At 36.7% G+C, this 18462-nt stretch overlaps 1 protein-coding gene across 11 annotated transcripts in view; it reads right to left on the reverse strand.

Annotated features, from left to right (window-relative positions):
* KCNC2 (potassium voltage-gated channel subfamily C member 2) overlaps positions 1–6557 on the reverse strand; it is a gene marked incomplete at both ends in the record, with an annotated part of 194272 nt that extends 187715 nt beyond the window's left edge. For all 11 annotated transcript variants that reach the window (XM_081310923.1, XM_081310922.1, XM_081310926.1 and 8 more), the window contains one exon: positions 5865–6557. In XM_081310923.1, the coding sequence (XP_081167049.1) occupies positions 5865–6557 (693 nt within the window). The remainder of the gene's footprint in view (positions 1–5864) is intronic.
* Between the last annotated feature and the right edge of the window lie 11905 nt (positions 6558–18462).

An 18462-nucleotide genomic window follows, 5' to 3' on the forward strand; every position in this document is an offset into this window, starting at 1 on the left:
TAAAAATACACCAGACTATTACAGGAGACTCTTTCCAAGCATATTAATCTTGCATTTGAATTGTCATGTGGTTGGCCATGGTTTGCAATTAATATCAAAGGAATTTTAAAAACTTAGTCATACCCCGAATTGTTTAATTGTTTGCTGTAAGTATAGTCTTCATCATATTGGAAAGGGAGAGCTTACAAATTACTTTTCAAAGATTCAAAGAGCCCTCAGATTAAAAGTCTTAGGCTCTACTGACTGATCTATCCAGATTTCCCATTATTTGTCAATTTAATATCAGCTAATTATTTTTTTAAAAGAAGTAATGAGACATTGAAGTTTGAGAAGAAGACAAGACAAGTAGCAAAGGTCTTATTTACCATATTAAAGAGTTTGAATTTTATTCTCAAATTTATGACACCAATTAAAGATATTAACTAAGGAAAACTATTCTAGAAACAATGTCAGGAAGATTAATTTAGGAGTTTGAAAACAGCTGAATAGACTGATGCCTAGAGATATGGGCTGTTAACAAGAATTTGAATGGTATGTAAATGAACTCTTACTCAAGCAGAAACACTGGAGTAAAGAATATGTGGCAATATTAATATAACAGGAATAGATAGGCATGGGTTTTTCAATCAAAAAAATTGGGGAAGATGAGTGAAAAGAAAGGTAGGTTAATGCCCAGGTTTCTACCTTTGTTACAGGAATAAATAATGCTACAATGCACCAAGACATGCAACATAAGGGTGAACAAATCTGACCCTATATACACAACATTGCTCAAACAGATCTAAAGAGAAATGGGAGCTGGAAGAGTAGGACTAGGAGTAATTAAAATACAGTTGGCACTGAAAACCATAGTACATGAACTTGACCAGAAGAGTTATACATTAGAATGCAAAACAAAGGAATCACAGGTTAAACCCAGGAAAATATCAATGTGTAAGAGGTTGATGGAAGAAAAGGAATTGAACCATGATGAAAAGGAAAGACCATTTTTCTCTTAGGAGAAAAGTGAAGTGAGTAGGAACCCAAAGAAGAAATGAATCTCAGATGGTAAGTTGTGTCAGAGATCACAAATCAACTAAGAAGAAGAAGAAAAACAAAAAATGAAAAGAGCTTTAACCCTTTATAATAGAGACCAGTAGTACTTTCACACCATTGTTTCTAATATGAATGTTTGATTGTATTTGTCAGACAATATTCCTGTGTAAGATTTTTTTGAGCTAAACTTATCTTTAATATATCTGGAATTTTGTTTGCAGTTATTTTGTTTTCTTTTTTTAATTCAGTCAATATTGCATTTAGGAAATGTTTTATTATAAATAAAATAGTGCACTTACTGAGAGCACCTATATCTTCTACATGCATTCCTGCTAATATACACAATTTCTAGTCTAAAGTGACTGCAAACCAATATTTGTTGAATAAAAAGCCATTCTAAAATTTTTATAATTGACAAAAAATTATTATGACTACTTATATTTTTCAATTAATTCCTTTATTTGGAGCAATATTTATAAAATAAAAAGTAATGTTTTATTTCTTTAATTTTAATATATGATGCAAATTACCCATACCTTATTATAATTTTTCAAAATGAAACATTACATTTAATGCTACTTATCAGTTACTTAGATAATTTCTTCTCTGCTTTGTTTGTGGTTTGGGGAAGAGGTAAATATGATCCGTAAAAGTAAATTTAATATTTGAAATGTGGAATCCAATTCCAGATATTGAATTTAAATTTTAAGGGCTTTTAGGGAATATATTTTAGTAAAACAGTGAAGTTGAAGCAATCTAAAATGATAAAAAAATGAATATTTCAAGATTTTTAAAAATGATGGATTTATCATTGCAATCCACATATGGTTAAGGATGACTGTACAGTGTGCAGTAATGTACATTGGATAAAGGTCAGGGGAACATATGTGAAATAAATTAGACCCATGCACAAGCCAGATCTTAAATGTTTTCAAATCCATGAAAGTTTACTTTTGTTTTACCTATTTTAAAATGCTCTTTGAAAGTAGAAATTGAAAGCTCTATCTGGTAGTCAATGATATGCCTAAATCACCAAAAAAAAAAAAAAAAGAGTCACACTTTAAACTAGAACAGAACTCTGCCAACTCCTTCTCTTACAGAAAATAAATGAAAAGAGAAACTCATACCTGTTCTCAGTTTTTTAACAAAAGGAACAAAATCTTTGGTTACAGTGTTTCATAATCATACTATTTTTTTAACTTCTAAAACATCAGGAAGTTCTATTAAGAAATGTCTGCCAAATCTGCAGTCTTACTTAAGACAGTGGGTCTTCAGAGAAAAGTACACAGAAACTCCGCCTTCTCTAAAACTTATATATTAAATTGGAAACATATAGTGCATACATACATCTTTACAGATTCATCTATGCATCCCTGCTTTTTACTACTTGTAAAAAATCATCACTGGGATCAACAGAATAATCTCTCCTTTCTTTCCTGATCTCATTTTCTCCACAACAGGTTTCCATGACAACTTATATTTGAATATTTTTGAAAATTCTATTTTTGAATACTATTCTTAAGTATAAGAATCATAAGTATAAAATATAAACTTTTTTTACCAAATTAACTAGAACAATTTACACCTCTCAAATATGTATTTACACCATAAGTTAAAAGCCATAGAAGGAGATATGCCAACTACCAAAAGGCAAAAATTCAGTTTTGTAAAGCTGAAGTAAATATCCAGTTCCTATCACTAGTGTTTTGGCAGTTTAAGTCATGAAATTTAGAAATAAAATACACCTATTTTATAACTAAATGAATCTTCTTCTCAATATTGGGAAAAGATAAAGAAAATAAAGAAACATACAACAATTAAAAAAGTAATTCAGACTGTTAATATTGTTCATTCAAGTGTTTCAATAAAAGATAAGCTAATGTAAAGAAAAGTTTTTAAAAGTTTATAAAAGTGTAAATACATGACTTTTATTGAGAATGAAACTTATAGCCAGGCACAGTGATGCACGCCTGTAATCCCAATGGCTCTGGAGGCTGAGGCAGGATGATCAGGAGTTCAAAGCCAGCCTCAGCAATGGCAGGCACTAAGTAACTCAGTGAGACCCTGTCTCTAAATAAAATACAAAATAGGGCTGAGGATATGGCTCAGTGTCTAGTGAAGAAAAAAATAAAAGGATGAAACTGGTGACAGTAAGCCCGTAGTTGAAGCAAACCACTTGAAAATTGATTTATGTTTCCTAGAATCATGTTCATGAAAAATATAATTTCATCCCATGACCTCCCAATGTAATTCTATTTATCAAAGTAGTCAGATAACATTAAGCCAGATCATCTGAACTGCAAGCGAAGATATGAAATATATTAATTCACTCTTAAATAGAATGATGTCTTATAATTTAGACAACTCTCTGGTTATTTGAAAAAGGATATCCTGAAGACAAAACCCACAAAAGAAAGCAAAACATTAAACAGACTAGTCAATAAAAATGGAAATTTCAAAGAGGGTTCATTTTAAGAAGTTTAATCAAATCCCATATATTGATTCTATTGTTGGGTAGCACAAGTAAAAATTTCACCAAACTCCTAGAATACTATTTTTAAAAATTATAGTTTTCCAAAGTTTGAACTCTAGTGAATATGTTATGTGCCAATCAAAACAGCAATACCGTCTGCAGAGATTTCACAATTCAGTCAGTTATAATCAATGGTTTTGGTAGAAAGAGCCTGGAAAGGGCATCATGAGACCTCTTGAATAAATTTGATTCTGCTATTAATTTGATCTCTGATGTTGTCCCTCACTTAGCATCTGAGCCTTCATTTACCTCATCTACAAAATAAAATTAACTTATTTAAAGGTGATGAGGTGGCTTTGAAAACATTTTTCAGATTAGTGATTTTTAGCTGATTTTGCTTCCACTTGATCTGTAATCTGTGTTAATCTCTAAAATCTATGTCCTTTCCTCATCTAAAATAGATGCAGGCCAAATCCTCAATATAATTATATTAAAATCTAAGTAAGATTTTTTTAAAAACAAATTATTTTCACACTGTTGATCAATAATCAATAGAGTTAAACTCCACAGCAATGATAAAGCTGAACACCTATGTAACTTGATGACAACAAAATATAACATAAAACTTGAGAATATCATGTTATTTTATAAGGAAAGATAATAAAACATTCCATCTTTTTTATAGCACACAATCTGGAGAAGAAGGAAAAAAACCACATGATGAGCCTGAAAACAAATTCAGATTATCTTTTTAACAACCAAGTGGAAAGAACACCGTAATACTCATCTGGAAACCAAACAACACTGATAAAAGGGTCATAAGCCTGTGATTTAATTTAAATAAATATATACATTTTTCTGAATGCAAACTGTTGTTGTTGGGTTTATAGGATGGTCTTAAAAGAAAGATTTCAAAATTGTATTAATCCTAAATTCAAATTTGAGAATGTAGACATGCTAGAATTTGTGTATGCATTCAATTACCAGATCCAAGAAAGTAACAATGTTTTAAATTGTCTCTTTTATATTCTACTTTTCACTAAAAACAAAACACATCTGAAGACTTCCAAAGTGGTATCAAAAGTACATTTTCTGACATGTTAGTGGATAGACAGCTTCATAATATTTAAGATGCAGGAATTTCTGACATGTAGGGAAAGACAATAATTAGGAGAGAGCCAAAGTAAAGCTGAGAAAATTCCCATTCTGCCCAAGGGGGTGTCTTTTCTGGGTGGTATAAGCAAACCAGACACAAGCAATTGTAAAGATTTAACTAAGTACAGTACTCTGTTCTCATATATAATTAAAAACCATTACATACTGTATAATTTTTGGTTATTTATATTTCTTTTATTTCCTTTAAACTGCAGAAATCATTATTGGTTACTTTTATAGTCCCTTCATGGGATTTTGAAGAATTAATTGGGAGTGTCAAGGACTAAATATAAGCTGTCACGTAACCTAGAAACAAAAAAAAAAAAAAAGAAGAAGAAGAAGAAGAAGGAGAAGGAGGAGGAGGAGGAGGAGGAGGAAGAGGAGGAGGAGGAGGAGAAGAAGACTTGAGGCTAGGATCACAATACAAAAAGTAAAGTTTCCTACAATCTAAATCACTCAGACCTAGAGAATAGGATCATCAAAGTGAGTATTTTGGTTCAACCTATAAGGAACTTAGATATCACCCAGGAGGAAAGGCACAAGGCTTAAAGCTTCAGTGAGCAGGTGGGCTTTCTCAGAGGTCAACTCACTGAGGTAAGTAATCCCAATACCAAATTCCTCCCCTTTTGAAGAGACAGGTTAGACGGTATTGTCTTCACAAGATGAATCTCTAGTATTCCCTCCTTCCACCCCAGTCACATACATATATTCCATTTCCCCTTCCTCTGTCCTCAGATTAGATCTCTAATTAGAGCCACTGCCCTGGGTGAGTCAGATATGAAAGGGTCAGGGTCACTGAAAAATGTTACATCAGGATGACCAGGAAATTAGAGACATCCAAGCTAAAGAGAAAAGTTGGAACAAAAGAATAAGGAAAAACACTCAAGGTGAAGGTGATACTAGTTGGAGGACAAAGTTTCAGAATTGTACAAAGAAGTCTGCATGTGCCCTTTAGGTCCCATCTACTAAAGTGAATCTCAGTGTGGGTTAGGCGAAGAGGAGTGGAATGGTGGGGAAGGTGGGAAGATAGGGCCCAGGGTCCCTGGGCTTACCCTACCCCAGATGAACTTAAAAACTCATCTTTAGGGAGCCCCTCTTCTCTCTACCCCTCATCCCAGAGGCCTTTGGTGAAAAAGAACAGAAGTTGGAAAGGGAATTGGGGGAATTTGAAGCAGCTGGGAAGGGTCAATTCTGGCCTTACCCTGGCAGCTCTGGATGAGTAGGGGTCCTCAAAGAGGGCCCACATGCGGGGCTGCAGCCTCCTCCAGCGGCCAGATTTGCCGTCAGGTCCCCCAAGCCCTGCCGCGTCCTCGATTCCTAGCCTCTTGGCCGCCAGGTCCTCGTCGTCGCCAGGGTCGCCACCGATGAGGTCAGGAGTCTCAAAGATGTCCAGCGCCTCTTCTGCGTCGCGGTGCTGCCGGTAGGTCATCCAGCAGCAAGGCTCCACGTCGGTCTCGTCGATGCCCCAGAAGGCCAGCTCCTCCTCGAAGAGTGGCCCGCACACGTCGGCGGGGCAGTGAAGCTTGCCTGTGCGGTAGTAATTGAGCACATAGGCAAAGACTCCTGGATGCCGGTCAAAGAAGAACTCGCGGCCGCCTGCAGGGTGGTCGCTGCCGCCGCCGCTGCCGCCGTGGGAACTGCAGTTGCCCGCGCCGCCCTCGAAGCAGCCACCGGGTCCCGGGGACAACGGAGGCGGTCGCGGCGGCGGCGAGAGCGGAGGGGGCAAGGGCTGCAGCTTGTCTCCAGCCGCGGTCAGGCAGTCGCCCTGGGGCTCCGAGGCGGCGAGAAGAGCCAGGCGCGTTCCTGGCAGGGTCTTGAGGGTGCTGCGGTAGGTTTCGTGCCGGGTGCCCCCGACATTGAGGATCACCCTCTCGTTGTTCTCGATCTTGCCCATCTCTGTGGCTCAGACATGACTGGGGGAGGCGAACACAGCGCCAAGTTAAAGATCTCGCTGTCAGAGACACACCATGACCCCCACCCCCACACCAACCCAAGAGTCCCAAGATGCAGAGTTAGCAAACAGGCCAGGGGCAAAGGACCTTCCCAAGAGAGAAGCGTCCAGCCCTGTCCCCGCCTCTTGCATCACACCTTTCCCAGATTTCCAGAGAAGGAAGATAGCAGTAAAAGTGTTTCTTGACCTTCCATGAAACCTTTCTCCCTGCCTCACACCTTATTCCCTGGGCTCTAATCTCTCCTTCAGCTTTTCATCCTCCACTCTCCCACCCCTTCATCCCCTGTCAATTTTAACCTATCCTGAGTCCTTAAACCCCTCCTCCCTCTCCAGACCCCCCACGCACTCACACACACTTTCCTAAATCCTCTTTCTCTCCCGTGGATACCCCCATTATTTCCCCCTCCCCTGGATGGTCCCTCCCTTCCCCTCTCCTAGATCCCCTCTCTCCTCCTCCACTAGCCTGGATGTAATTCCTTTAGGCAGGGAGTTCTCTCCCCTAAGGCTACTTGACAGTGTGGGGTGAGGGCCCCCGGGACCCTGCGGAGAGTCCCTACTTCCTGCGTACCCTTGGTCAACCCTGCACCGCTGCTCCCTAGCTAGCACTCAAGGAGTGCCCTTTGAGCGACCTGTTCTTGGTTCACTCCTGCTCTCCCTCACAGACCAGGCAAAAAGACTGAACGCAGAAGTCAGAGCAGAAAAATATTCCCTGCTGTTGTCTTTTGCCGAGGAGACCTCTGACTAATTTCCTTATCCAATTTCCTTTTCACATTATTGTTGTTGTTATTGTTGTTAATGTTATTATTACTTGGGAAAGGAAACGACTAACTAGGATCCATCTTTGAGAATACAAGTGAGCAATGCCTCCCACCCATCCCCCCTCTCAAGAAAAACAAATGCTTGGGGGTGGAGAGTAGGGGATTAGCGTTCTAGGAGGGGCAAGGCCCAGGGAAAAGCCCCCGGAGGCACACCCCCTGGATCCGCGAGCTGGAAGTCTGGCTGACAGTGCCCCGGTTTCCAGCCTTTCAGCTACCTCTCTCTCCCCAGCGCTTCATCTCTCAACATTCTCATTGCCTAAAGACCTGGGGGGTAGGGATGCCCGCCTGCGGGGTCAACATGCCCTTCCCAGGAAATCACCCCATTATCCCCTCCTCATCCACAGATACCTTAACAAAACCGAGAGGAAAGTGGTTCTGCTTTGGTTTCAGAAGGGACGAGGTTCTCCGGGCAGCTGGACCCAGTCTTGGTGGCCAGCTGAGCCTCCCTTCTCCGAGGAGAAACTACTTGTTGGCGTTTTCTGGGTTCAGGTGGTAGGGCCGCTTCTCTGGGCGCTGAGGTCGGGGAGACAGCCCCAGCCGGCCGCCGGCCGCGCTCCCCGCCTTCATTCTGTGATCTGTGGGTTCGCCCATCGCCAACCTCCGCGCCCAGAGTCACCATAGCGCAGGGCTGGGCAAACCATGAGCTCGGGGCGGGTCCAGCGGGCGCTGCCCGATCCCGCCGGGAACGGACAGATCGGCTGGTGGCGACAGGAGTGAAGATTGGCCGGAGGTCAGGAGAGCTCACCCACGCGAAGGTGAAGGCGCCCAGCTTGGATTTTGATGTGCAGGTTTTTGTTTCTCCCCCAAAGCAGCAGCTGCTGGAGCTGTCCCTTCAGCACCACGCGCCGTCAGCCTCCAGCCGCCACTCTACCCACACGGATCCTGAAAGGGTGGGTGGGTGGGTCTGGGGAAGCTCTGTTGTACCAACCAGGTTCATATGTTTTTCTTCCGAGAAGCTCTGTCCTCGCCCTCTCTGGGGCTTCTGACTGCTTTATTTACACACCACTGTCCACACCCTTTATCTCCCCAGTGCCCCACCCCTCCCAACAAGTGAGAGAATTTAAAACCCATTGCATTTTCTTCTTAATGACAACTAATTGGAGAGAGAAGTCTACTTATAGGTGACAGTGATTCTTGTTTCTTATGCCTTGTACCCGGCTTTGGCTTGCTTTTTTCAGTCAAATGTAAGGAAGGTCTTCAGCGACCACTTCATGGTTATATAAAGCAAAACAAGTTGTAAAAGTTTATTCTAGGAATGCGATGCTCTAGAGTGCAACTTTAGGTTTCTTTGTCATGAGCTAAAGACCTGAGCTGTACATACCCAAATACCAGAGTAATTCTCTAACAACCCAATTTCTCCCTTTCTAACTTTCTAATGTGCCTTGTTTTAGTTTGCTAATACTGTCATAAATAAGCACATAAACTGGTGGCATATACAGAAGGAATTTATTATCTATTAGTTATGGAGGCTGGAGGTCCAAAATTAAGGTATTGTCAGGGTCAGTTCCTAATGAACACTGTAAGAAAAAATCTGTTCTAAGACTCTTTCATTGGCTTATAGATGGCCATCTTCTCTGTGAATGTTTTCTGTGTCCAAATTTTCCATTTTTATAAGGACAGCACTCATAATAGACTTAGGTCCACACTAGTGACCTCACCTTAACTTGGTCACCATTATAAAGACTCTCTTTGCAAATAAGGTCACTTTCTGAATACTGTAGGTTAGAACTCCAACATATCTCTTCTTCAAGGTTGAGGGAACATAATTCAACCTATAATAGGCCTCACCTCTAAATACAGAGCATATGCATATTGTGTGTCTATTTAGAAAGAAGTAATAGAGAGAGAGCCCTATTTTACAATTTCACAGCCATAGTATGTTAGGATTATGTCTATCAAGTAGAAAAATCACCAGGAAGTAAATGGAAAATGATCTTTTTGAAAAACAAGTATTAATATTGATACCATTGTTTGGGAAGAGCAAGAGTTATCAGTTATTAAGAAAGTTTTAGAACTATAAAAGACTATGAGGTAGGTGTGAAATATCAGCAATTCACTGAATAAAACACCTATTTGTTATGACATGTTACATGATTAAACAAATCAAAGAACTAAGGCATCATTGGAAGGTCATTGATACTTAGGAAAGAAATATGAGAAAATATGATACGTACTCAGTTATAAGAAAATCATTGGCAATATGACAATAAATTCATAATAATGTAAATAACAATATGAATGTAAATAAGAACTCAGAATTTCAATTATTAATACATATACAAAAACATAAACTGGAATACTGATGGAATGACTTTAATTTGCAAAGTTATCAATCACTGAGGAATTTCTAAAAATACCAGTGATATTAATTTTCAATTGCTAGCAGAATTACAAAAAAAGAATTATTTCCAAATTCTAACATGCATTCTCCTATTCTCTAGATATATATATTCATATATTTCTTAATGTTATAAATTTGGTAGAAAAGGGGGGCAAGTAGTTTGCTTTAAAAATAAATGTAGTGCAAATCTGTATGTAATCCCAGTGATCCAGAGACTGAGGCAGGAGGATGGAAAATTTGAGTCCAGCCTTGGAAATTTATCAAGCCCCTGGCTCAAAATTTTGTAAAAAAAATTAAAAACATCTGGGGATGTACATCAACGGTAAAGTGCCCTGGGATTTAATCCCTAGTAACAACAACAACAACAAAGATATAAATTAACAATAGTAAAGTAGCAATACAGTATTTATAATAATTATATATTTACTGATATATTATATGTAAAATACTTTTACATAAATTATCCTTTTAATTTAAATGGGGAAAGTTTTCACATTAAATTTCAAGACTATAGAAAGATAACTCATATGGGTTACAGAAAACACTAAAGAAAGCCTATAGTTTTATAATATTAAGTTGCATTATAAGGGATATATGGAGAATCAAAAGGAACGGAGAAACTGATGTCAAGAGCTCATGAGGGGAGAAATAAAAACCTAATGAATCCATTTGGGTCTAAGAGTATTTAAGTTATCTAGAAATGATCACATTGATGGCAGGATCATCTTTCAGAAAAACTCAGACTTTTCTTGTGATTCATAATGGATCAGATGTGAAATTAGAGAACATGATAGCTAAGTTTGAAAATAAGAATGTGGGAAGATAAAAGGAGGAGATGTACATGTCAAGGCAGAATTGATACACAAAGCAATGAATGAAATACTGTCTCTTCTATTTTATTTTTTTCTGGTCAATACAAGAAGATCCTAAGAAAAATATCCAGGTTTCATTATATAATACAGGAGAGAATAAAAACCCCCTCTAGTCAACTGCTGCAAAATTTAGATAAAATGAAAAGAATACAAAGCTTTGAAAGATGGTGTTGAAAAACTGAGGAGAAAAAAATAGTTGTGGCTCCTTTGTGGATTGCATGGAGCCAAGATTCAAAAGACTGTATGGACACTACCCCTTGCAGAGAAGAAGTAGAATGTAGTTTTCCTCATTTCCAGAGTCGGCATCACAGAAGATTATAGAAAAGGAACACTGCATCATCATCAGAAGCAAGGTCTGATTTCCTGAAGCTGTACTGTGATTCTGAACGCTAGCCTCATAAAAGTGTAAGAATTCTAAAATATTTTACCCTTATAAATCGATATACTCATAAGCAAAATTCCTCCTCACTATGTTAAAAATGATCATAATTTCCTATCCTTTAGATACAAAACTAGATCAATTAGGACCTATTCCATGGAAGTGAATCTTAACTGAAACTTAAGAATCCTTGCAATAAATCTGCATTCTTCTCAAGAAATTTTCACTTATAAACATGGCTTAACCATGTTTCAGTGACCTAGTTTGTTATTTTTGTCTGTTTTAAGCTAATTTAAAAGAATGTCTGAGACTGAGTAATTTATGAAATACAGAAATTTATTCGCTCACAGTTCTGGATGGGGAATTTCAAAATGAAGGTGCCAACATATGAGATGGGCCCACTTACTGCATCTTCACATAGCAGGAGAGCAGAAGAGAAAGAATCTACTCCCTTAAATCCTTAATATCATATCCTCACAATCTGAACACCTCCCAAAAGGCCTCACCTCCCAAGGCAACCACACTGGGGAAAGAAAATTCAACACATTAATTTAGGATGACACGTTCAAACCATAGCATTTATGCAGTACACTTTTTTCTTACCCAAACTAATTACTTGTGATGATTATGATAAAATAGACTCACATATGATGAATTCATACCCTACAAATTCTACAGCTTGGCAATTGATTTGTAAGAAGTACATGTTGCATTGGTTGTCAAGAACTAGAGGCTCTGAATAAGGATGTAACATAATGTACATAGTTAGCCAATTTGAGTTTACTGTATACTTGGAAAATGAGTGTTCATGTGTACTGAGAAAAGGCATTTTAGGTTGAAGGAAGAAAAAAAAGCCTCAATGTATATAGGGTGATGCTAACTGATAAGTATTTAAAAATGGGAGCTGAAAATAACCTTCTCTTGATGAAAAATTTTAGATCATATTCTTCTGTACCAGCCATTCATTTAAACAGATGACAGGCAGATAAAAGGTAATAGATAAACTTGAGTAAGTAGGGCAACCCATTATTAACAACACAGTATTTTAAAGTCACTATGACTTACAAAGAGGGAAATCATCAGTAATTTTTCCTAGAGTGGTAGCCCTACCACTAAGGTTAAATTATTGGCAGATTATCAATGAAGTGAACTCTAATTTCTTATTGTCCTTGTTCCTGAATAGGTCATGGATTCTACAGAAAACACCTGACAAAAATTTGATGATCCACCCTTTTAGTACTTTCCTGGTTTCCACTCTTAATTAATTCATATGTTTATGACTTACTCTACTACATCATACAGTCTTACAGTTCCTCTCTCTTCACTTTTTCTTTATGACCTCCCATCCATAGTTCTGTGCTTTAAAGGCCAGCAGACTCCCCTGAGAAGTTTTTTTAAACTGCTAAAGTATCTACAATGTGATTCTGATTCAGTTCATTTTGTGCAAAAGGTTGTAAATCGGTGTTTTCAAAAAGCATCCTGCATTTCATGAAACATTATCTATAGGAAGTTGAATTGAAGCAAATGTTTATGAAAATATGGCAAGACATGAGCTGACTATTCCATCTGCAGAATATATTAGGGTGGAGTGGGCCAGGAAGAGAACTAACTTCTATTAAGGACAAACTATTATGCCAATTACTATCTATCTTTTAATCTATTTATCTGTATGTATGTATAGATAAATGTATATAAAGGCATATATGGTTTTATTACTTGTTAAAATAAGTCCACCAAGGAAGTATTAAAATAGCCATTTTTTTCCTATTTGGTAAATGGTTGAAGGGAAAAGTATTAGTAATTGCAGCTGTCAAAACTTACCCAAGTGATGAAGTGCAAATTAAAAGGTAAAAATTTTGGTTTTAAATCACTTAATCCTCAACCTAAAATTTTTACCAACACTTTATTTATGGGGATACTGAGATTGAAATTTTAAAATAACTTCCCCAAGTTGGCATAATTAATAAAAGACAGCTGGTACCATTCAAGCCCACAGGTGTTTATTCCGATGTCTGTGTCCTGGTCAGAGAATAAATAGTAAAACCATGATTTGAATATGTAGAACATAATTTGAATAGGAATTAGAAGACAATAGATATAACAAAAAGTAAATAACCAACTTGATGTATCACAATTGTTTAGTGAATTAAAAAAAACCCATTGTCACAATAACTCAGAATTCCATCTCCTCCCTCTAATAAACAATAGCAATCAAAATAGGCAAGTAAAGCAATTAAAAAAAAACTCTGAATTCATTTAGTACAAGAGGAGAAGAATAGAAACTATGAGTCACAAATATTGTTCTTAGAAAGGTTGGAAATAATCAGGTTGGTTTCCTTAGGAAATAAGTGGAAGAGCTTAAGGAATGAGGAGGCTGGAAGAGCCTACAAGAAGACTAAAGTATGTCTAAGAACACGGGTTTAGTTTCAATATTTAGAAAGACATCTAGACAGGTAGAAGAGCAGGCTTCTGAAAAGTTACTCTATGCAGCTTTCAAATGGAATTGAGGGAAGTAAAAATAACATTAAGGCAAGTAAGCATCTCTAAAGAGAAACCACACTGAGGCAAATGTTATTGGAAATTCTGCTCCTTTAACCAGACCATGGAAATTTGTCTTTTGATTTTATTTTTTAATTATTTTTAATTGGACTGTGAAATAGCATTGATTTGGGAAACAGAAATGAAAAATAACATAAAACTGCAATATGCATTAGCACAACGAAAACAACCTTCCAAAAGAAAAAAAAAAAAAAAAAGCTTTAAGCCAAACAGAGACATAAACAGGAAGTGTTTCCAAAAGATATACAACACTTTTCAAATTTCTACCAGGAAAAAAAAAAAGACACATCAATTTTGTGCCCTATTTATACATAAAACCTTAAAAAGTCCAATATTCCCTGAGTGTCCTGAACCGTTTTATTGCCATAATGAAATTTGGACGTTCAATTAAATTGATACAAGAGCATCTTTCATTGGTTCTATAATCTGAATGTGTCCCCCAAATTCCCAGTCTGAAACTTAATTGCCATTATGATAATCTTAAGAGGTGGGGCATTTAGGAGTTGATTTGATTAAGTCATGATGAGGGTAGAACCTTCATGAAGTAGAGCAGGCTCTTATAAAAGACTTTGAGGAAGTGGGTTTGGCTCCTACTCAACATTCAAATCTGAGCTTTTTAAACATTGTTACCTGCTCCACAGCTTCCTCTGGACTCTAGAATAGACTGTTCTCTTCATACTCAGCATTATTCATATACACACAGCACCTTTTATTTCCTCTATCAAGAGAGTTGGAAATGCAATTAATCACTTGCTCATGTCCCATGCTAGATTGTTAAGTGCTGGAATTAAGGATATCTGGGCCACAATCTTATATTCAATGTCCTGTTCAGTGCCTGATTTACACATTCAGACAGGATCAAAATGAAGATAATGATGGTGGTGATAAAATCACTGCAGTTGTGTTTATATTGCAATTAGTGATAACAATTATCATTTTTGTGCACCTATCATGTTCCAGGTTTTGTGCTAAATGCTTTACATATATTCTTTAATTTAACTGTCAAAACAATGCAATGGGATATAGGATATGATTGTTCCTATTTTATAAATGAGGACGTGTAGGTACAAAAAGTTTACTTAACTTGCCCTAAGTCAAACCCCTAGTAAATGAAGGCAATAAGAATCTAATTCAGATGTTTGGCCTGCAAAAGTTCTTTTTTCCAATAACATTAGTGTTGAATTTTATTAAATGTTGCAGGCAATGTGGAAGAAATTGGTTTTTATGAGTTTGAGTCTCTATAACTGAGAATTTAACATACTGGATTCTTATCTTATTGGATCTCTAATGTTTCTATCTTTTTCATTCACAATATAACTCCTCTGATTTTAGTTCTACTTCATTTTCTTCAGAATTCTAAATGCATATTTCTTTGCATAATTACACATCCAAAAATATACAGATGGTCTGGGGTTATGGCTGAGTGGTAGAGCGCTTGCTAGCATGTGTGAGGCACTGAGTTCAATTCTTAGCACTACATATAAATAAGTAAAATAAAGATCCATTGACAACTAAAAAACATTTTTTAAAAAAAGTACAGTAAATTTACAAAATTTAAAAATTTAAATGGATATTTATATATTTACATATCAATATCCTCCTAATTTTTTAATTAATTTGACATTTTTTAAAATTAATGCTCTGTTCTATTAGCAATATATGTTAAGGAGAAAAACATCATCCTGCATATGAGAAATCTTGGCCTGTTTTTTATCTGAAATAAGTTGGAATCCAAAAATCTCTTTTTACTTTGTACTTTCTCTGTCCCTTCCAGTCCAAGCTGATGTAATTCCCTTAAAATTTTTGTGTATCAAATTATAAGCTACTCTATCAAACAAAAGACATATTCATAAATCTTTTTCTAAAAGCCTATCTAAATCTTGGGACCCTTGTGAGGCTGCTGTGTTACAAAATCCTTAATAGCCTTAGGAATCTTATTGTTTTATCAGGGAAGGGCTCTCAGGCATGCCTTTAAGTTCTTTAGATGGCTTTTTTTCTAATGAGAGTGTCTATCAGGGAGGTTGGAGATTTAGCTCAGTGATAGAACTCTTGCCTAGCATGCACAAAGCCCAGAGTATAGGCCTAGGCCTTAAAAAAAAAAAAAGTGTCTGTTAGATACCAACATCTGTCTCTTTAAAAAATTTAAGTGAAGGACCTTATGGCCATATTCAGATTTGATTTCTTACTTTGATATTCTATTTTTGGGGAGAGATTGAAAAAAGAAACAGTTGTATTGTCAAATTAAGCAAGTTCTGGCTCATATAATTTCTCAAAATTCTGTGAAAAACTTAACTGTTTTTTCTTTGGTGTGTCTTTTCATCTCATATTTTATCACAAGTAGCAAAAAAAGCCAGTTGTCACTTTCTACATTCAGCCTGAAAATCTCCCCTGCCAGATCCATGAGTTTATTAGTTTTCCTTTTTTATTTCCCACATTATTGTAGCCAGAAATGTTGTCAAACTTTCTGCCACTGCAGAACAAGACTCCCCTTTTTATCAGTCTCCAGTAGCATTTTTCTCACTTCCTCAAGTCCTCAAGTGCTCTTGATGTTTCCTCAGGTTTCTAGCCTCTACTAACAGTCTTCAGAAGATCCTCTCAGCTTGGACAACTACTGGATTCCAAAGGCAATAGCAAATGCCTTCAGTTTTTATTTCAGTAGCATCGCACTTCCAGATCCAAATCCTTTCTGATTGTAGCAAATTACCCAGAAGCTCTGTGTCTTAAAACAAGAGCTATATTGTTATTCCAACAGTTCTGTGTATCAGGTACTTAGGTAGATGGTGGTAAAGGTGGCTTATCATTGCTCCATGATATCTGTAGCTTCACATGGGTTAACTCACATGGCTGTGCTAGGGCTGGCTGAGAATCTGCCATCTAAGTACATTCAGGGTCTTTCTATGGGTGGGTTGTTTCCATATCACATCTCCAGTATGGCACTCCAGGTCAGTTGGACACTTTATATGGAAACATGGGTCCTCAAAAACAATAGATACAATAGTTCATGTTTAAAACTATAAGGATTCCTATAATGTCACAAATCTGAACTTGAGCTCCCGTTTCAGTGAATTTATTTCTATTTCTTAATGTTCTAAGCTAGTTCCTGCCTGCCTTGAGACCATTTTCTTTACTGTTTCCTCTGCCTGGATTGCAAGTGTCATGGATCTTTTCTTGGATTGCCCTTTATGTCATTCAAGTCTGCTCAGACTTAATGTCATGCAGTGACTGCCCTGACAAAGCCAGCTTCTGCATCAGTCACCAGAATCCAGGAGGGATGTCACTTTTCTTACTGAGATGGAGCGTGCACAGTGGAGAAGTCAAAAAAAAAAAAAAAAAAAAAAAAAAAAGAGAGAACCCTCTTTTGCAGGTGGTAAGAAACTATAAATACTTACAACTCTGTTTTTTCCCCCTAGCATATTATTTCCATTCTTGTCACTTTGTGGTCTTCTGAAAAGCAAAGTTATACACAGTCTAATCAAATGCCTATTTTTTTTTCTTCTCAATCACCTCTAGGTGTAGTGACTATAAGGTATCATTATAAGGTGAAAAAATATATGAGGAACACCACACAGAGGATGGAGAAAATTTCCAGCATATTATTATTTTAAAATATCTCAATTCTCATTATTTTTCACTGAACAACAGAATACCAAATGAAAAGGCAAATTTAGGAGTTTCCTATTAGATTTAGGAAGAACATTCTGTGTGCAGTGATTGTAAGAAGTGAAATGTGTTGCATAGTCATAGCAGATGCTAAAGAAATTATTAGAAAGCAAAGCTTGTGTCATATTGTATGAATTCTTCCTCTAGGCAATAAAGAAGACTAGAAATTTAACTGTAGTCTTGTCCCAATCTTAGAAATGTGCATTCCAGATCTCAAGGGAATATCATTAAACATCAAGTTTCATCACTTCTACTAAGAGTTAGAAAAAGCAAGTTAATTTCACATGCATTTTTTCTTAGTAAGGAAAATGTTTCCTTAGAATCTAACTCATGGGAATCATATTAGAATCTATTACATAGTGAAAAAAGCAATACAGAAATATCTTTGTGCCATTACTGGACTAAAAAAGCACAGGAAAGGCAGGTAACTTGCAGAATCCATTAAGAAAGAGAACCCAGAAGACCTGTTCTGAGGTGAGTGAAATAAAAGTCTTCAGTCTCTTCTTGTGGAGATAAAAGTATTTTATTGGAACAGAAATACTTCCATTGAAAACTGAATGAAGGACCTCTGGCCATAAAGGGCAAGAAGACATATACTTTGCTTAATGGAACCAAAACATGTCCACCATACCTATGCTACCCTTCCCTGAAAGAGAAAACAGAGTTCACAGGGTTGAATATTTCACTTCCAGGAAAAAAAGTAGCAATTCTAGGTTAAAGTGCAATAAAATCAGAATTTCATTTCTAATTTAGATAGCTAAGAAATGTTCTTTATGTTTACATTTATAAACAGTTGTTTTATTTACAAAAATGAAAACTTATACTGGAATATTTTTTAAAAAGCTGTCCAGAATGTATTCCACATATTCTTAGGGTGAGAAGTGTGAAAGAAGCAAATTTTATCCTCTCTATTAAGATAAGTAAAAATACTATATTATTGTTTTATTATGTTGTGTTCATTTGATTATTGGTGACCATAAATTGTTGTATATGCACATGTATTTAAATATGCATTTAAGTTATGTGTAAATACACACAATTACATATGGGTATTTGTATGTATACTACCAAATCAATTGAAAATAAGGTGTAGATGGCTTGATATTTCATCTCTATTTCATTATATATTTCTATTTTGGGGGGGTACTGGGGATTGAACTCAGAGGCACTCAACAACTAAGCCACATCCTCTTCAACCCTATTTTGTATTTTATTTAGA

This window comes from Spermophilus citellus (genome assembly GCF_964194105.1).
Source record: "Spermophilus citellus genome assembly, chromosome: 10".
In the NCBI taxonomy this organism is placed as follows: domain Eukaryota; kingdom Metazoa; phylum Chordata; class Mammalia; order Rodentia; family Sciuridae; genus Spermophilus; species Spermophilus citellus.